The sequence below is a fragment of the Tetrao urogallus genome (genome assembly GCF_951394365.1).
Source record: "Tetrao urogallus genome assembly, chromosome: 8".
In the NCBI taxonomy this organism is placed as follows: Eukaryota; Metazoa; Chordata; class Aves; order Galliformes; family Phasianidae; genus Tetrao; species Tetrao urogallus.
Genome location: NC_136821.1, coordinates 9,910,783 through 9,929,104, shown reverse-complemented (window position 1 = coordinate 9,929,104; position 18,322 = coordinate 9,910,783). Strand labels below are relative to the sequence as shown.

General features: G+C 41.6%; 1 protein-coding gene across 1 annotated transcript; it reads right to left on the bottom strand.

The window, feature by feature from the left end:
* Positions 1–1,020: 1,020 nt before the first annotated feature.
* Positions 1,021–16,848, bottom strand: HACD2 (3-hydroxyacyl-CoA dehydratase 2; the record flags this gene model as incomplete). Its single annotated transcript, XM_079539115.1, has 7 exons — positions 16,682–16,848; positions 12,521–12,638; positions 12,177–12,195; positions 9,347–9,435; positions 3,797–3,918; positions 3,018–3,196; positions 1,021–1,103 (listed from the first exon to the last, which is right to left on the bottom strand). Exons 1-7 carry the CDS (start codon positions 16,807–16,809, stop codon positions 1,021–1,023), a joined length of 738 nt encoding a protein of 245 aa, XP_079395241.1. The 5' UTR covers positions 16,810–16,848.
* Between the last annotated feature and the right edge of the window lie 1,474 nt (positions 16,849–18,322).

The following is an 18,322-nucleotide window of genomic DNA, read 5'->3' as shown; positions in this document are numbered from 1 at the left end:
TTCAGCAGCTGAGTGCCTAGAACTGCCTGTTTGGATGTTCTAGAGTGATGTACATTAATCAGCTAAGAAAAGTCATGTTGAAGAACATGTCGTCAGGTGATTCCACAGTAGACCAGAGTTCTTAACACTAAGATGAGTACCACTGAAATAGTGGACAATGACCAGAGATGATAATTTAAAGTCAAAAATGGAGAAGCTGCACCTGTTTTGGGGTGACTCGCCTCCTTATATTCTTAGATTAATTACTGATATCACAAGAAATATTACAGTTAGTATTTTTTATTTCTTCAATATTTAAAAAAGCATCCAGGGCTGCAGTACTTCAAGGAGTTTTAATGTTTCAGATAAGCATTATAGCCTCTGAATTAACATTAACATTTGAGTAATCAGCTTAAACAAAATCTTCAAAGAACGCTCTCTGCTCAGACACCCTACTGTTTCAATTCCTAATGAACCACGTTCCCCTCATTTCCCATAATTGCTTTCCTGTTCTTGTTTCCATCACCTTTTAAATACACAACCTACCCTTTTGAATTCAAACACTGCCTGGATTACATTCTCCACTGGAGTCTGACAAAATCCTAAAGCATTCCAGAGCATATTGTTTGCTTCCACAGCAATACATACAGTTTCTGGCATGCAGTCAAGCACTTCAAAAAAAAGAGAGGTATCAGTGACACAATCCCAATTCAGGCATTTGGTGTGTACAGTTTCATCATTCATACTGTAACCTTCAGGCATCTAATAACAAAAATGAAAACCATTTAGCACAACATTTAATAATGAAAAGTAAAAGGCTACCTGCCAAGCCAGATAAAGTTTAGAAGTTTTCTGAAGCACTGCAAGCTGAAAATTATTTGAATATTTCACATCGTGGAATTTCAGTGAAATCAGATTTATTGGTTATTCTTGCTAATTTTTTACCTCTGACAGTTTTATCTTGGTATATTCATTATAAATATGCTGGGTATTGAAAATCTGCAGCATTTTGATGTTTGAAAAGTTCTGAAAAAATTGGAATTACTCCGACTTCTTGTGTTCCTCAGTGTGGGAAAGCACCTTTCGCCTCTGATGTAGCATGTGAAAATACAGCTGGGGAAAGACTGAAGAGAAAACAGACAAAGGAAGAAGTCAGGCTTCTGTGTTGGTGTAACACACACTCACATACTCAAGGTCAGTGATTCTGTTAAAAGAAAATCTGCTTTTCCACTCTGGTCAAATCATCTATTGGCTAAAAACAAGCAATACTGCCCTTAGACTTCAGGTGTTATTTAATTTTTCTTAGAACTATGCCATTTTTAATTAAAGGCAAAATACATTTCATAATTAACTTTGCACATACAAGAAGAATGACAAAAATTCTTGAACTGCATGCATACAACAAAAATAAACTGCTTTGTGGGGAGGAAAAATAAAGCACCATGAGAAATGGAAGTCATCTGAAAGAATGAAATTCACAGATTTGTTTCATATCTTATGATTGCAGTGCCTCTTTCTCAGGATCTAAAAAAAACTTTATACAAACTGTTGCCTCTTGCATCTCTACCCTCCTGCAAAGCTTTTTTCCTCCTATTTCTAAGGTTACATTACACACTATGTTTGTGAACAATGTGAAAATAAAACAAGGTCAATATCAACATAGATGACATCAGTTACACTTGCCTAGTGTTTGCCATGAGTGAGACAACCAAAGCCTACTTAACTCATACTTTTTTTTTTTTTTTTTTTTTTTTTTTTTTAAGGTTAGCATTTTGATATTTAAAGCCAGATAAATGGTGCAACAAAGATGCAACTATCAAGAACATTAATCTTATTTTTTAACAATGGATTTAAAACTTGCTTTCTTCATGATGTTAACTTTCCCAAAATTTTTAAGGCCTTCAGTGGATTCAGAAGAGAAACTTCCTGCACAGTTTGCTTTTATGAACAACTGCAACGACTGCGGCTTTTCTTACATCTCTGGAACAACACAGGAATATCTATCTGCCTGTGGAAAGGTGCCTAAGACTTCTTAAGTCCATGCAGTCAGTTCTCAGGCTTAAGTAAGAAACCAATTCACAAGAATTAAAAAAAAAGACTGAATTCAAGTTACACAACCAGCAAAGGGTAACGAATTACAAAATACCTGAGACTGCGATTTTAACGGAGAAACAGGGCTAAACTTATTTGAGTTCACCGTGCTGCCCTCTCATGAGGTCTGTCAGTTGTGATCAAGCAATCTCATAAGAAGTAATTCATATTTGTGTTTATTAGGGGAGGAACAAAAGTTATTGTTCTGGCTCCTTGGAGTTAGTAATACCAGTGTTTTTAGAAAATGGAGACAAATAGCTACACATGCATAAAAAGAATTTCCAGCAGGAAAAAGTTACAAATTTTGATGTCCAAAATAGTTCACAGACAGAACAAGTGCTTAAAGACTGCCACACTACTGAAATCTAAATCTTAGAATATGATTTGTCACTCAGCATAAGCAATAAGGTTCATACAAACACAGCTACAGAGATAGCTAGCAGCAGTGCCACTGCATTATTTTGCACATTAAACTTCTATTTGCACATCTAAATTGGCTGAAGACCTAATGCTCTTAAATCACTAAGCAGCAAAGCCAAACCTTCACCTGTAAAAACATTCACCAAAGACAGTATCAACTCAAGTTAATTCAACAGAAATGCCTCCCCAGCCATCACTGCAAAAGCAATTCTTATTCCTGAACCACATTTTAAGAAACTGCTTTAAATCTTGTTTTCCTGGAAGTCTGTAAATGGGAGCAAAATGAAGACGTCAATGTTTGCTAAGCGCTACGGTTATTTTATGTATCAAATGTAAGAGAAAAAACACATATTGCTATATTACAAGCATTGCTAGAAACAACTCCTGCATCTTTAACTCCGACTTCTTTCTTTAAATAATGTCCAAAATGAATTTTGCAAAATTATTTGTATACATGCTAATCCCACACTTGCTAGCTTTTTCTGATACTGCTTTTAATATTAAAGAACTAACAAACTTGTACTTACTTGGAATGTAAGAGATCATAACCAGGATTAGGAATGTGTAATAGTCAAAAGAAAAGTTGTACTTATTAGGTAAACTAATGGAATACAAGCCAGACTGCCTGACGAAGGGTAATGCAGCATATATTGTGAGTAATTCACCAGAGACTCCCATTGGATACAATATTATAAACAAAGTGTACCTAGAACAAAACATTTAAGAACAGGATTAAAAGTTGTGACAAAGAACTAGAGTACCACTACGGATATTCAACTTCTAAATCCTTAACTTCCATTTGATTTGAGCATGGCAGTGTATGGACATCAATGCAAGACAAAACACTGACATCAGCAACCACTTTTGAATTATTTAAGGACAATCTTTGAGAATCTGAACTGTATCTTTCAAACAATTCCCCCACCTCCATACTTCTTTACTTTGACCTCCAAACTCTTTAGTTGGGAACATATTATTAAAATAGGGCCAGTCAGTATTAACTAACGAGCTCCACTGCTTCAGGTACAACCCTCAGATTCAATGGTTACTGGTAAATATTGGTTTACTTACCATAATCGCTCTGTAAATGGTACTGAGTTCTGATAAAGTACTTCCAGCTAACATTTAATACATTCTTAATACAGAAATCTGTTGGAAGGAAGCTAGGAAGTCACTTTCACTAACAGAACAATCACCCTGAGAATGCAACTTGCTCTGCTGCAACTGTGTTACAAGAGAAACACCCACATCAAAACAGAGCTTCAAGACTATTTTTTATTTTTATTTTTTTTAAATTGCCACCTACCTGGCCCATTTAATGAGATAAGGGAGATGGTTTAACAAGCTAAAGGTGTAAAAAGAGTAACGGATTATCTCTGTGATTGTCCAGGCCACTACAAACAACAGGACACTGTCTTCAGTTTGTACCTGCAAGGAAGAAGCAAAAGCTTAAATACGGAACACAAGTGTTGCCGATTATTCACCAGACTTAAACACCCCAAAGAAAGTAATTTCCATGGGCTGCTTTATTGCATCAGTTTAGAAAACAGACTCCAGGAAAAGCTTAAGAGCAACATTAGTAACGGCAGCAAAAAAATCCCTTGTTATGTTCCATATTTTTCTAGCTGGCTTAAGAATAGCTTTGCTGATCAGATACTGAGAACAGCTTGTAACTTTTCCACTCCTATACAGTACCAAGTTCTGCTTCAGTCCTGTGATTGCTCAAGTGAGAAACTAGCTCTAAATTCCAAGCAGCAGCAAGGCAGCAATCAGCAGGACACAGGCTCAGAGCAGAGAGCCAGCAGCTCAGGTTGCCCCACTTCAGACGAACTTGACAACTACCCGCTGCAATCCTCCCTGCTCCTTCTCCCAGCTTACTGCATGCAACATTGCTCCTTTAAACGTTATGCTCAAGGCACCACTTTCTTTCACAGCTTTACCCCCCTTAGAGCTTGAACTGCAAATGCATGTTAGGGAAACAGTCCCTACTCCCCTCATGTTTTGAAGATTAACCTTCAAAAGCACGTATTTTAAAATGAACCATTAGATTTGGGAGCATAACTATGAGTTTCAGATGGATAGCAGATATGAGGAATTATATAGGGTCACATACCTGCACAATAAACTCCAGAGAGTGAACAATTTTTTTATGCAGCACCCTCCCCACCCAACAGAAGCACGATGTGAATTCTCAGCTGTCTGAGTACCTTCAGCCCAAATTCTGTAGACCGTGGGAACAAAAAGAGCTCAACTACAAGGAGCTGCATTTATTTTTTTCCTCCAACTCTTGAAAAAAGGGAAAAGGAAGTCAGTAGGTGTGGGTGGTACACCCTATTCATCTTGGGCAGAGTACATGTACAAACAAAGGAACAAGAAAATATATGGGCAAGCAGAAACCTTTTAATAGGAAGGGACTGATCATATACTTGTGTACAAAAAAGTTCACAAGCATTACTCATTAAAAAATCCCTTTGTTACAGAGACCACAGAATCCAAGAAGAATTGTATAAAAATGTTGGAAATCCTGTGAAGTACAATTACTGTTATTCTATATTCTGCTGCGTGGAACAATTAAAGTCACTCTCATTGCATTTTGCATCAAACATACCTCATCCTTTTTCACTTGAAACCGATAATTTCCTTATGTATTAGTCTACCACACAGGACCATAAAAGAACAATATTCAAAACCTATTTGAAGATTTTCAGAGAAGAAACCAAATTTATTTTTCACACTACCTGAGTAACCAGAAAAGGATCCTAACTCTGTTTTGTGGTCTGCTTTACAAAGACAACTTAGTTCTCAACCTGGAAGTCAGCATCACTTCACAGATGATGCTGTTCCCAAGGAGCAACATGCCTCACAAGCACTCCAGAGCTGCATCTTCTGGTCAGATCAGGACGAGCAGCTCTGTGAGTAAGCTAAACTTATGCCTCACAGACTTCAACGTGTGCTTTGAAACTCCACTTCTTTTCCTAACTATGGAAGTCAGCAAAACCAACAAATGAAAATTTGTAGCTTGAAGAGGCACACGAAGAAGCAAACAAGAAACTGTTAGGCCAACAGTGACTGATGCACATAGAAGGAGATAGAATTGAAATTGTAGCTGCCAGATGATTGCAGGACTTTTAACACTGCTTTCTCAAGTCTAGTCTTTTCCATCAACCTTAGTATTGGAAATCACTGAAACAGCTCACACCATCAAAAACAAAAGGGTCACTTAATAGGGAATTACAGACCGTGTCTTACAGTTTGTATCCTTACTTAAAGAAGGAGGAACACTGGAAACTGGTAGTTGTTTTGCATAAAAGTGACCTATGAACTTTTCAAACACTTTTCTAATGAAGAGCAAATTGTGCACTTTATCAACACATTTTAACCACATTCCACAGCTCACAATTAAAAAGTATATTTCTTACATGTTACTGGATCTGTCGAAAAACTGTCACTATTAGAGCTTCTCTTTGAGGACTGACAATTTCTCAATACTTTAGATAAAGATGTTTGAGATGTACATTATCAAACTCCTGGGAACTGATTTACAAAACAGTCCCTCAAGAGCCTTATTCATTTAGGCACTGCTAATGCTGCATCTGCATCATTCCTCTTCCAACCTCTATGTAAAGAGGATAATACAGCCAATCAACAGCAGACCCTTTTTAAACCACAAATCCCAGGGCTGCCCTCAGAACCCAATTTTTCTTCCTCTACTTTTTCATTCTAGTCTTTGAAGGTGGCGTTAGAAAAAGTTTTACACTTTATATACAACTTATTTGTCCAAATCCTTAATTAGGGGGAATTTTACCACGGGTATAATTTTTGGCATGTGTTTCCAGTTATCATCCAGGGGGCCTTGAACATATTTTAGCTTGCCATCATGACTGCAAGTAAAGAACAAAGAGAATTTATAGCCTTTGAAGGTGCAAAACTGAGATTCAGAATTGGGAATCAATGAAATAAAGCCTAAGATGCTTTTACTGTTCTTCTTATGCACGAAAGTTACACACAAGAGTTGAAAGGTATAAGATGTCATAAACCTAGAAATATGGAGAAAGCTAGAGAATTAAGAGTAACAGTCTGACAAATAGTTTAGTGATAATTTCAGCTAAATACATCATAAAACAGAATGATGAAAACAGCAGCACTGTGCAACAGAGATGCTGAAACACAGCTGTCTCCAGAGTCCACAGCTTGGGTTTTGTGGTATATCAGTGAAAAAACACTGCAGCCTCACAAGATGTATAAAGGGCCTGACAGACATTTGTGTTGTACAGAATTACTCAAACTTTACACACATGTAAAGCAGTGATAAATTAGGCATGTCAGCTATGCTCACCAATTTGGTGTCCAGAACTTCCCAGCGTGTGCTTCTTATTTAAATTATAATGCTCTTCAATCTTAAGTGTAAGTATCCTTTACTATTGATGAAAGATGGCAAGTTTGCAGATGCTGGAGTCTTAATTATCTGCTCAATAAGCTGTACGTGTCTTCCTCACACCGTGCTTTTTGATTGCATTCTAGAAAGGTTCCTCCAAATATATACAGTGCTACCTTTGTAACACCATCTTTAAGCCACAGCTAGCATCTTTTCTAATTAGCTGTCAGAACCAGGTGCAACACTGAACTCCACAAAGGCCTTCTGTGATGGCACCAGATGATCTTACTGTTCACATAAACTCAAAAAGACAACTTTGAACTGAAAGGCAACTTGTTTTCCTCTCCCTATCTTCTTTCAGCCCTTCATTCCTCATTCTCTTCTCTCTTTCGCAGAGGAAACAGTAATATTCCCCAAACCAATTCCTTTCCAATATAATGACAAAATGCTATTTTCTGGAGTACAGGTGCTATATTACACACCAGGCCCTGCTCCACTATGTTAACAGCTAATTACGTTGGGGAAATAGAGGGAAATCTAATCACTACTCCAAGAAGTGTGCGGTGCTTTAACATTTGCCATGCTTTAACATTTATAATAAATACTGAATTTAACAACACATCAGTACTAAATTCAACAAAAAGCACAAACATGTTAGTGGCAAGAAGCATGCTTCAAATCACATCAAGTATCTCCAAGTGTATTTGGGCAGAAAGAAGGGATGCAAGATGGATTTTTCTTCTTTTAACCTCATTAGATATGAAACAGTCTGAAAAAGCAAGATATTGAACAGCTCTCACTCAAGAAGCCAAGGGAGGAAAACTGAGTTTTATTTTATGAGAACCTCATCATGCAACTGCATAGCTTACAAGTTCCATAAGCTGTGTGAGAATTTAATCCTGGACTTCATCATGGAGCTCACTTGCGCAGGCAGCCCTTTAGAAAGAGTAGAACACGTGTGACATTTGAAATACACCTCCTCGGGAGAGACTGCAGGCTCTGTGCTTAGGGTGAAGGCAGACTGATGGGGGAAAGAACATCACCTCTTCACTTGACTTAATACTTCTAAAGTCAGAGGTGAAAAGCTCATCACAGGGCTCTATCATTCTTATACCTACTTTCTGAGACATTAAAAAAAGGAACACATATGACAGTCTCTCTCAAGATTTTAAGCAATCACACAAGCGTGAGGGAAAAAAAACCACATGCAATATTATTGGAATGATCCTTGTTAAAAACTGAATGTTGGGCTAAACTTTCTTGTGTATCCCCTCTCGCTTCATTGTTGCTTTTTTTCTAGTAAAAACGTGGGCATAAGTTTAAAAAAGCCCAACCTACGATCACTTTGCAGACTTATCTAGCATTTATCTCCACCGAGCTGCAGAGAATGGAACGCTTCTATGAGCACCAAAAATAAAATCTGCCAGAACATAAATATTTACATGATTTTGAGCCTCTTGAGAAAAATAACACTCATTCAAGTCGCACAAAACCAAGGTTCCACATGGACAACCACTGTAACATCACAAAGGGAAGTTAATTATTAGGATCTATAGAGACTTACGTTCCTCTGCATACCAATGGTCATTTTGATAACAGATGCTGGAGTAAGGAAGAGAAAGCAGCTTCCCTACTTGGCAAGCAAACTCCTCAGGACATTCTCCATGTCAAGCCACAAAGTATCTTTCATAGGCACACATGACAACACTGGATGTCTGTCCTTCAGTCAGCCATGCTGACTGTGAATCAAGACTGATTTCTTTCCTTAGGGAGACAAAAAGATCAGCTGGCTACACTAACAGCGTAGATGCAGCACACGTGAACTACCACAAAGTATTTATATGATGGGAAGTCAGTCAGCACAATCTGTATCAGTTAAAGCATGTTCACATATTAAAAGAGCCATCCACTGGGAATAATTCTGAAGTGATTGCTTCCAGAAGATTCTGCAGACATTAGTGAAAAGTACAGTGATATTTAGTATGGTAAGCAATGTGAAACAACCAGAAACTCAAATCTACACTTGAATGCAAGAAAGACTGACAAGAGACAGAGGGGAGATCATCCTGGAAAAGAGATCGTGGAAAACATGTAAGAATTGCCATGAACAAACATTTGAGTAGGAGCTTCCATATGCTGTGGAACAGCAAGTAAATCATATACAGAAGAGACAGTGAGGACACTTTGCTATTGCTCCAGCAAGATCAATACCAGGATGCTGTCCCAAGTCCTGGGGTCCAGATGGCACATTGGGACCTCTTCAACTTGCAGTAAAGACTACAAAAGCTGGGAGAGATTCAAACTTCGGTCTGATTTTCAAGAAAAAAATAAATGTCAATCTTATTCCTTTGATCCACGTAAAGTCCATTCCACACGATGTGAAACAACAGAAGACGTTTGCAGGAAAACAAGTCAGCAATCAACAAACGCTTTTCAGCATGGGTCATTAGTTATTGTAATCTATTTTGTAGCATAACTTACCTCTTTTACACTATGTGTTACTGCCCAGGTCAGGAAAACCCTTGACATCACTTGGAAAGCAGTCAGAACAACAGAAGAGGGAACAATGCCTGGAAGATATTTTGCAATTAGTAAATATCCCTGACCATTGGAATGAGGGCGGGGAAATAAAGCACAGCTAAGTCAAAGTCCACTTACTCAAAGTTTTTGGAAGGAAATCATTTTTTCTTTTTTAAATTTGAGTATGAAGCCTGGCCCATGGTGTATTCACACAGCCCAGCACTACACTGTCCCCAGACCAAGACTTTGTATACCAAAATAAAAGTCTGCACATTGCTCATTACACAACACAGCTGAACGAGGTAGCCTTTGGGACACAATCTCTCAAATACAATCTGATTCATTAAAATAAGCAACAACATAATCTTTGTTACTATGATTCAGAAGGTAAAACCAACAGAGATGTTTTGCAGAGCGTAATACCCCCCAGAGCAGCAAATAAAAAAACCCTCATCTATAAAAAAGGCTGACTAGGAACCAACCAAGCTTATGTCACAATAAGACAAACAAGGTTGTTTTGTTATGGCCAAGACAATGTCAGTCTAAGCCAAAAACACGAGATCAAATGCAATGGCTCACTAGCTACAATTTATGTAAACTGTACTCACCTCTAATTATTTATGAATTGTTCTAAAAAGGTACCCAACAGACAATTTTCAACTTGGCATTTTCAAAACATCTGTCACCTAACACTGTGCATGCCAGAGCAGCTCTTGGCAGACAGAGGGCTCCCCAGCCCAGAACCAAGCAGTAAGCCTTGCTCTGACCTCTGCCACGTACTGCACTAAGCCTCCCACCTTCCACAGAAAATCCTCCAGCTCTGACAAGTTCTCCCTCTTTCCCAGGAAGTTCCCAGTTGAGAACAGGCTGTCTGCATCATGGCTTAAAGGTGGAGCTCTTATACCCCTCCTAACAAAGCAGGCTAAAGCAAAGTCAACCAGCTTATCAGAGGATTACTGGGAAGCAGTTCTGCAGGCACCTGGAACACAGGACTACGTCTCCTGCCATCCACTTGTGTAGAGATGTATTGTAAAGACCACGGAAAAAATAATCCAAGGGAATTTTTATACCTTTACCATCATCTGCAAACAAGGTTCGTTTAAGAAAACAGTAAGGCATTGGTGCTCCAGTGTTTTAGCATTATAGCTTTGGAATTGCAAAATAACATTTTATTTGCAAGTTTTTTGGCCTAGGGTTCAGATGTTTAACTTATCCTTCTTGCCACCTGTTAAATAGGATTTCCAAATCCATCAAAAATAATATTTTTTTAAGCAAGTATGGACTATTCAGGTTAAGAACAACAACAAAAAGCAGCAATTGAGATTTAGTAAAATAAAATGGAATTAGAAGGACCACACTGGCTGGCAGCACAGGTTACTCTATGACACATTCCTGTTTGTGACAGTCCTATTAGCCTTAATAGCTCATACCTCTGTTTTTCTGAATGATTACAATGGCTGCATTGTATGTTGAATGTTAAGTTCTGTGTTGGAATACCCAGCACTAAAAAAGAACGCACACAGCTCTTTTCTGCTTGGTTAGACTCCTGCCTGACAGGAGTCTACAGGCTGCCCTCTACAAGGCAACAATTTCAGAGCAACTGAACTATTGAGGAAGGCAAGAAATACCACATCAAACACAGAATTACGCTGCCCTCTGCTGACAAATTTATGAATATGATTTTAAGTTTTCCAGCAACCACATTTAATTACTCAGAAAAGTCTTTTGCACAAAAAGTCAATATGAGCTTACAGGTCCTGAAGAACCCTCTAGTATGTCGAAGGCTTATAATAAGAAAGCAGCTCTCTAGCTGCACCTTCAGGAAACTTTAATGCTACCTTACTCTTCAAACAGAAGCGAGCAAACATTCACACAGGAGCTCAGGCATTTATATTTAAAATCACAATACCAAGTACCTGAACATAAGACTGTCTTTTTGAGCAGACAGTTGTTCAGAGGAACCAGAGCTAAGCAAAGGCACATGCAAGCACTGCTCCCTTCTAAAGCACTGCATCTTTGATCTTACTGAGATTTCTATGTTCTCTGTCCTACAATCAAACAATCCAGATGCTAAGGTGAAAATGCTCACTACTGATGACAACTAACCAGAGAAGATGCAACCTTTCCTTCAGACATGAGGCTCTTCAGGCTGACTGACCCACGATATCGCTGCCTACCCTGGGCCACTGACACACAACTACTCTCCTGCTACCAAGCTCACAGCGTTAGGTTAGCAAGAATTGTCAACTCAAGTCTTTGGTAATTCTCAGTCTCACAGACACTTCCATTAAAGCATAACTGAATCTGTGATAAAGAGTGATTTCCCTCTACCCAGTTATACAGCACAAGCCTATGTGCTACAGCATAGGCAAAGCTCAAGTGCCTGGAATGTTGTTTTTATTGGGTTTTAAGTTATTTGCAGCTAGAAATAACGTTTGAGAAAAGACAGTTTGGTACAGAAGATTATAGGATGGAGAAAATGGAGAGTCATGACCTCCTATAAAGCATTTGTAAACTGCTTTAAGAGTTGTAACAGTGGAAAGATGTAGATAAAAAATAGAATGTCAAGTAATATCAAGTGAAAACCTGTTATATGTTACTTTCTTTTCTGTGATTTAACTTGTCAAATATTCAGTTAAAAAAAAAAAACAAAAACACATACTTCAAGCAAACATTAAAAAGTTGTGTAGGATTTAAACCTGAAAATTCACAGAGCATAATATAATGCTGAACCACTGCTAAAATTGCTGTTTTCTATGAAAGGAATAAAACTGAACGTTTGCAAGCTTACCAAAGGCACAGTGCAGAATCTAGAACAAAAAGAGAAACTGAAATTACTAACATTTCAAAAGAAGCAATTCAGAAACATTGTCTAATTCTACCATAAGAGCTTTAGATTCCATAGAGGAATTTCAAATATTAAGCCAACTGTTCAGCTCTGCTACCCAAGAGAAACAGCAGATAAATAGCAGACCAAAAGGCAACACATTCAGTGTTTGTGCGATGTACTTGTAGAGTTACATTTACCTCCAAGTTACCTTACAAGTGCTAATGAAAAAGCAGGCACCCAGAAAGAACTGTTCACAGGCTGCTTTGTTTCTGCTGAACAAAACACTGATGAGTGTTCTGACGTACCTCTAGCAAAGCTCCAGTTTGGAAGAATTTCAGGGGCTTTTCTATGGAGTAGTAAAGGCTATGGTAGCTACCTTTAGCCAGGTACGCTCGAACTAGCCCAACAGCAATCACAAGCCACCTGAAAGAGAGAACAAAGTCTGAGATAAGGAGGCATTAAGTAGAGCATAAATACAAAGAAACCCTTGACGCTTCTCTCAATACATGGCAGAGCAGCAGATACAGAACTGTGTTTAAATACACCAACTTTTTGCCTACCTTCTGCAACTTCGCAGTGCAACACACAAAACATTCAATAGCTGGATTCTCTGCAAATCTATTAAATTAAATACTATGTTTTTTAAAACATCCTGCAGCATCAACATGATGACAGTATCTTTAATACCTAGGTTTACTTTTTAATGAGCTGTATTTTAGTTACGGAAGGTACTCATGAAATTTTAAACACGACTGGCATCGCATTTTGTTTAGCTTAAGCAGAAAACCATTTACTGTGAGTCAAATCTCTCTCACTATACTATGATTTAAAGAACTACGACATAAGCAAGCAAGAATCAGAAAGCAACCTTAATGTTTCAGTTCCAAGTAGACCCTTAGGCTTTATGACAGACCATCCATTCATTTCCAAGATGTACTTTATGAGAGTCTTAAATAAGTAACTCCAAGACAACTGGGCCTGCCTATATAACTTCAACTTCATTATGAAGAACATGACCTGCCAGCCCTGCTCACTGACTCCTCAGCTAATATAGGAAGTAAAGCTGAAAATCCTTACTGGCAGTTCCCTGGCTTTTCACTGCCTGGATCTCCCTCAGGCTGCCCTTACCTACTCCAGATACCAGCCCACCTCATTTCCACCTCCTTCCAAAGCCAGAAGTGCTGTTACAAAGGTAGTGCTGAGCCCCTGGGTGTCTCTGCTCACACTGGTGCACCTCACTGGAAGTATTTGCAGAAAGTGCACAACAGCCTTTTACCCTTTGAAAAAGAAAATTGCAGCTGTGATTTTGGAAAGGAATTTCTTCTCATTTCCCGGTAATTTACAGCACTTTAGATGCTTGTAAGTAGCACATTACTTTAGCTATTACAAAGTGTATACAAATGTTCTCCCAAATATTATGCTGAGTTACATGAAATGCACTTTAAAGTGCAGATTTTTCAGTAATAAGCAACTCTGACATCCAAGCTTGTGTTTGTAGGAATGTATGTTAGTACAACCAGCTATTCCATTTCTGCCTGGACTTCTCAGAAGGTGAGCACCAAAGAACAGAAGTCAGAGTGGGGAAGAGATGGGGAGTGAGGAACAAGCTCTTTTTTCTCATAGTAAGAAGCTGTTTCAGCTAAAGTTGTCTCGTGCAACCAAAACAATCATTTGCCAAGTAACTCCCACCGATAAAGAATCAGATGAATGTGGTATTTGGACGCAGCGCAAAGCACTACAGCATTAAGGACTCCCTTGCAGCACTGACTGCTCCTCCTTTAGAGCAACAGCGCACAGCAGGCTGTCACTGCTGTGTTCCTCTGATCCTCTGCCTATTGAGCAGTGTCACTAAATTGAGCAACTTGTCAGGTTGCACAAGATACGGGTTCCTGTTTGTGCCTGCAGACATCTGCTCTCACCTGAGGAACTCGCTTTGCTCACCTCCTCCATCCTCCCCAGCAGAACTGCTGTTAGCTCACACCAAAGCAGCATCTGCACAACGGTCCGTTTGGGACTGAAGCTCTTAGCACCTCTAGCCCGCTTCTGTGTTTCTTACATAGTTCTCCACTTCCAGTGACAAGGAAAAACAGAAGAGAAGTGGGTGAACACAGTAACACCAACCAAGAAAGAAGCTTGGAGAGAAGTTTAGAAGGGCAAGCCACCCCAATGCCTCACGGAAGCAAAGCCATTATAATTATATTATATAATTTTTATAATTATATTTTTATATTATATTTTTATAATTATATTTTAATAATTATATAACGCTCATTTATACAGACTTTCTCTGACCTGCATCTACCCAATACACCAGCTGCATGTCATTCAGTAACTGCCACACGTGAACTTTAAGCTAGACTTCTCATACTCTCCGATTGCCCCAAATTAAGGAAAATGAATATGGCATACACAATTAATACTTCCAGATGCTCAGACCTGACAAGCAAATATTGTGTTCAGGACCTTAGTTTAATTCCTTAGCTTAGCTTAAAAGTGTGCCAACTTCACCAAAGTACTGCTTTGTTAATGCAAAAAGAGAACATGGCAAAGCTACAGACAGAGCCTGCAAAGGGGAGAGTGCACTGTGACTCCCAGCAACTGCTCACAGCAAAGCTCCTAACCCAGAGCGCTCCTTGCTCAGCACTGACAACATCAACTGGCAAATTCTAAAGCTGCTGTATTAAGACTGATTTTGCTGAGTGAAATCCTTCTGAAATTCATTGTTTGTATCACTATCAGTTACTTCTGCCCACAAGTACAGTCAGCTATGGCACTCAACTACAAATAAGTGACACCGTCATGTTTTAAGCAACTTATCCAACATATGCACACTAACCAACAGTGGGAGCCCACTCCCAGCACTCAGAGATTTCAGTCAGCCATGGGTTTTAGGAAATAATCTCTATTCTGCAGCTATGCTTCCAGAATGAGATCGGGTGCCAGGCTGGGCACAGGAGCTCTGCTTCACGTGGCGACAGGACAACAGCACTGACTGAAGGCAAAGCTGCTGTGTGTTTTACAGCACCGCTTCACCCTCTGCGCCTCTCAGAGATGTCAGTGCTTTCATTTCATGGTTCTCCAACACAACGCAGTGCAGGGAGCTCAGCCTGAGTGTTCCAACTGACACAGGGACAGCCAGCAACTACTGCCATCACCTGTGCAGGGATCTCACAGGGAGAACAGAGCTTCTGCAACCGAATCCTGGAAAACAGCCTTATTATGTGACAACAGGGAGCCAATATGGATTTATGGCACTTCATTCTGGTTTCCAACACCTGGATTTGTTTTCATTTTTTTTCCTCCTGAGGAAGTGTTAGCTTGCTACAAGCAGAAGCTCTCCGGCCACAGTAAAAGGTCACGATGCTGAAAAAACCTTTCCATTCCTACTGCAAGGTTTCATCTCAGATTTGTGAGATTTTTTGATACTGGTAAGTCAAGTATCTGTACACCAACAGACAGGTAAGCATGTTCAGTTCAGAGAAGTGGCCAGAGAGGTTCAATTGTTAATGCTGCGCCTTACTGTTCAGGTAATTTAATATTTCTGAGTGATGGGGAAGAAAAAAAGAGATTAAATCGCATCAGACTGGTAGACAATTCTCTCTCTCCCTCTAAGAACCCTGCACACATCACCTGGAGCCACAAATCTCAGCAGTGCCGCTGCACAACCACACACCTGCTGGGTGAGCACAGCGCTCTGCCCCGCGGTCAGCTTTGCTCCGAAGGAGTGCGATGGCTTCAGAAGCTGGAGCAGCACGAGCTGGCAGCGGTGAGCTGCGGGATGCACCAGCCCCATCCCGGCACATCTCACCTACGTCGTTTCTGCACGCAGCCCCCGGAGCAGCCGGGCCCGGCTCCCGGCCCGCAGCCCTCAGCCAGGGGTGCCGGCTCGCCCCTTTTAAGGCTCTTCTCTCCTCCCACCCGAACCGCCTCCATCTTTCAAAAGTTGCTTTCATTGTCATCCAACTTGCGCCGATACTCTACAGCATCTTAAAAACGTAGCGAAGTCCCGTTTGCCGGCCGTCGCTGCCACCGCAGTGCCGAACGCACCCCGCCCCGCTCCGTTCCCTGTGCCGCGCGCGGCGGCGCACGGCGCCGGCAGCATCGCCCCAAGGAGGGCCGGGGGAATCCCGGGCACCGGAGCTTCGCCTTTCTTTGCCGCTACAGACGCATTGCCCGCGTTAGGGCGCACCTCCGCCGAGAACGGCCGGGCCCACGGCGCGGGCCGAGGAGGACACGGCGGCGTGCGCGGCTCCGGCCGGGAGCTGGGCCGGGCACCGTACGCGCCCGTTCCGGAGCGGAGCAGCCCGCGGAGCAGCCCGCACCCACGCGAACCCGCCGGGGCTGCGGCCACTCGGCACGCGCTACGGGACGGCGCTCCGCAGAGCGGCGCGGAGTTAAAGCCTCCCCGGAGCGCGAGGCGGCGGGACTTCTCTCCGCACCAGGACGTCCCCCGCCCGGCTCCTTACCCCGCCGTCATCACCACGTTGTAAATGACGAGGTAGGCCGTGGCCAGGGCTCCCGGGCCCTTCCTCCGCCTCGGCTGCTGCCCGCCGTAGCCGTTGTCCGCCCGGCTACCGCCGCCCGCCGCCGCCATGTTGCGGCGCTCCCGCGGCCTCCGCCCGCTCTCGGCGCACGGCGGGAGCGAGGGGCGGGGTCTTCCCGGCGCCGTGCGCGGAGCCGCCGCCGCCATCTTGGAGGAGGTCCGAGCGGGATCCGAGCCGATGGCTGGGGCTGAGAGCAGCCGCTGCCTTTGCGCCTTAAAGCGCAGGTTACAAATCGCGCCCCGCTGGATGAAGCAGGGCGGCGAATTCCTCAGAGAAATCAGTGGGTTCTGTTTCCAGAATGGTTTGTGAGAGTTTTCGGACAGCGATTTGTTAGCGCCGTGTTCTCAGCCTTCCCAAGAAATATTCCCAGAAATGCTACACAAGCGGCTCACCTATTATTCACAGATACAACTGCAAAATTCGGTGTTGTCACAGCCCGGCACTGCAGAGAGAGCTGTGACAGCCCGTGCCGGTCTCTGCCCGAGCAGACAGAGGCGCTGCAGCAATCCGCCTGCCTTGCACGGAACTTGCAGGTGTCTCCTCACCCACCCGCTGTGCGCGCTGGCTGCTCGTTACCGACAGGACTCTAATTAGGTCAATTAGGTTTCTGCAAATCCAGAAACTCAACCAGTGAAAACCTGCCCGTTCCAAATCTCCAGTGTCACTTAACAAGACTGAATTTTGTACAAAAGGCAAACAAAAAGAATGAAGCGATCCAACCCGTGCAGCATGTTGCATAACCTCTGCTTCTGGGGGTTGTTTCAACCCTACCACACCCAAAGTGTGGCTTCTCTGCAAATATTTTACAAGCTGGACAAGGATTATAGGAAGAGGTAACACCTTGTATGAGACCAATTGGAATAGCTGGCAAAATTAGGGTTGTAAATACATAAGGATGCCTTCTGTTAAGATAGAATAGCCTTTCTCCCGTTCTTCAAACTGACAACAACAACAACAAAAGGTTAAATACAAGTTGGGATGAATTGCTTAAAGCTGAATTAGGTACTGTATCACACCGTTATGTATCACACCATTTCTGGTTGTGGTTTCATGCAGATGGAAGAAGGGATGTTAACAGGAGGCTACAGAAGGATGGTAAGCTCGGTACATGCTTGGAGAAAAAGAGGCAGTTTATAGCCTGTAGGACTGTTAAAGGAGGAGAGGGAATGGGACATCTTTGTAGCGCCACCAATGCGGAGTTTACAGCTTTATTACCTACCCAGCACATGCACCTGCAGATCTTGCCATGCCCACGTCCTAGGCGATCAAAGCCGTACCTTTTGCTGCTTTACAGATGTGCCTATCCAAATGGAAATCAGCAGTCAGTGAATAAGCATTCACAAGGTGGTGGTGGAGCCCATCTTGCGAAGATGTTTCAAGGGCTGAAGGTTTGCTCAAGAAACGTATTGCTACAAGCAGGTGTTTCACAATCTTTGCTTTAGGGAGTTTCTATGTGGTTCTGCCAGGTCCATGCTGCCTCGAACTGCATGTTAAAAGAAGTCAGCATAAGAGCAGCACAAGTATACATGCTGAATGCTGTTATCTTTACAATTTCTAGGAACA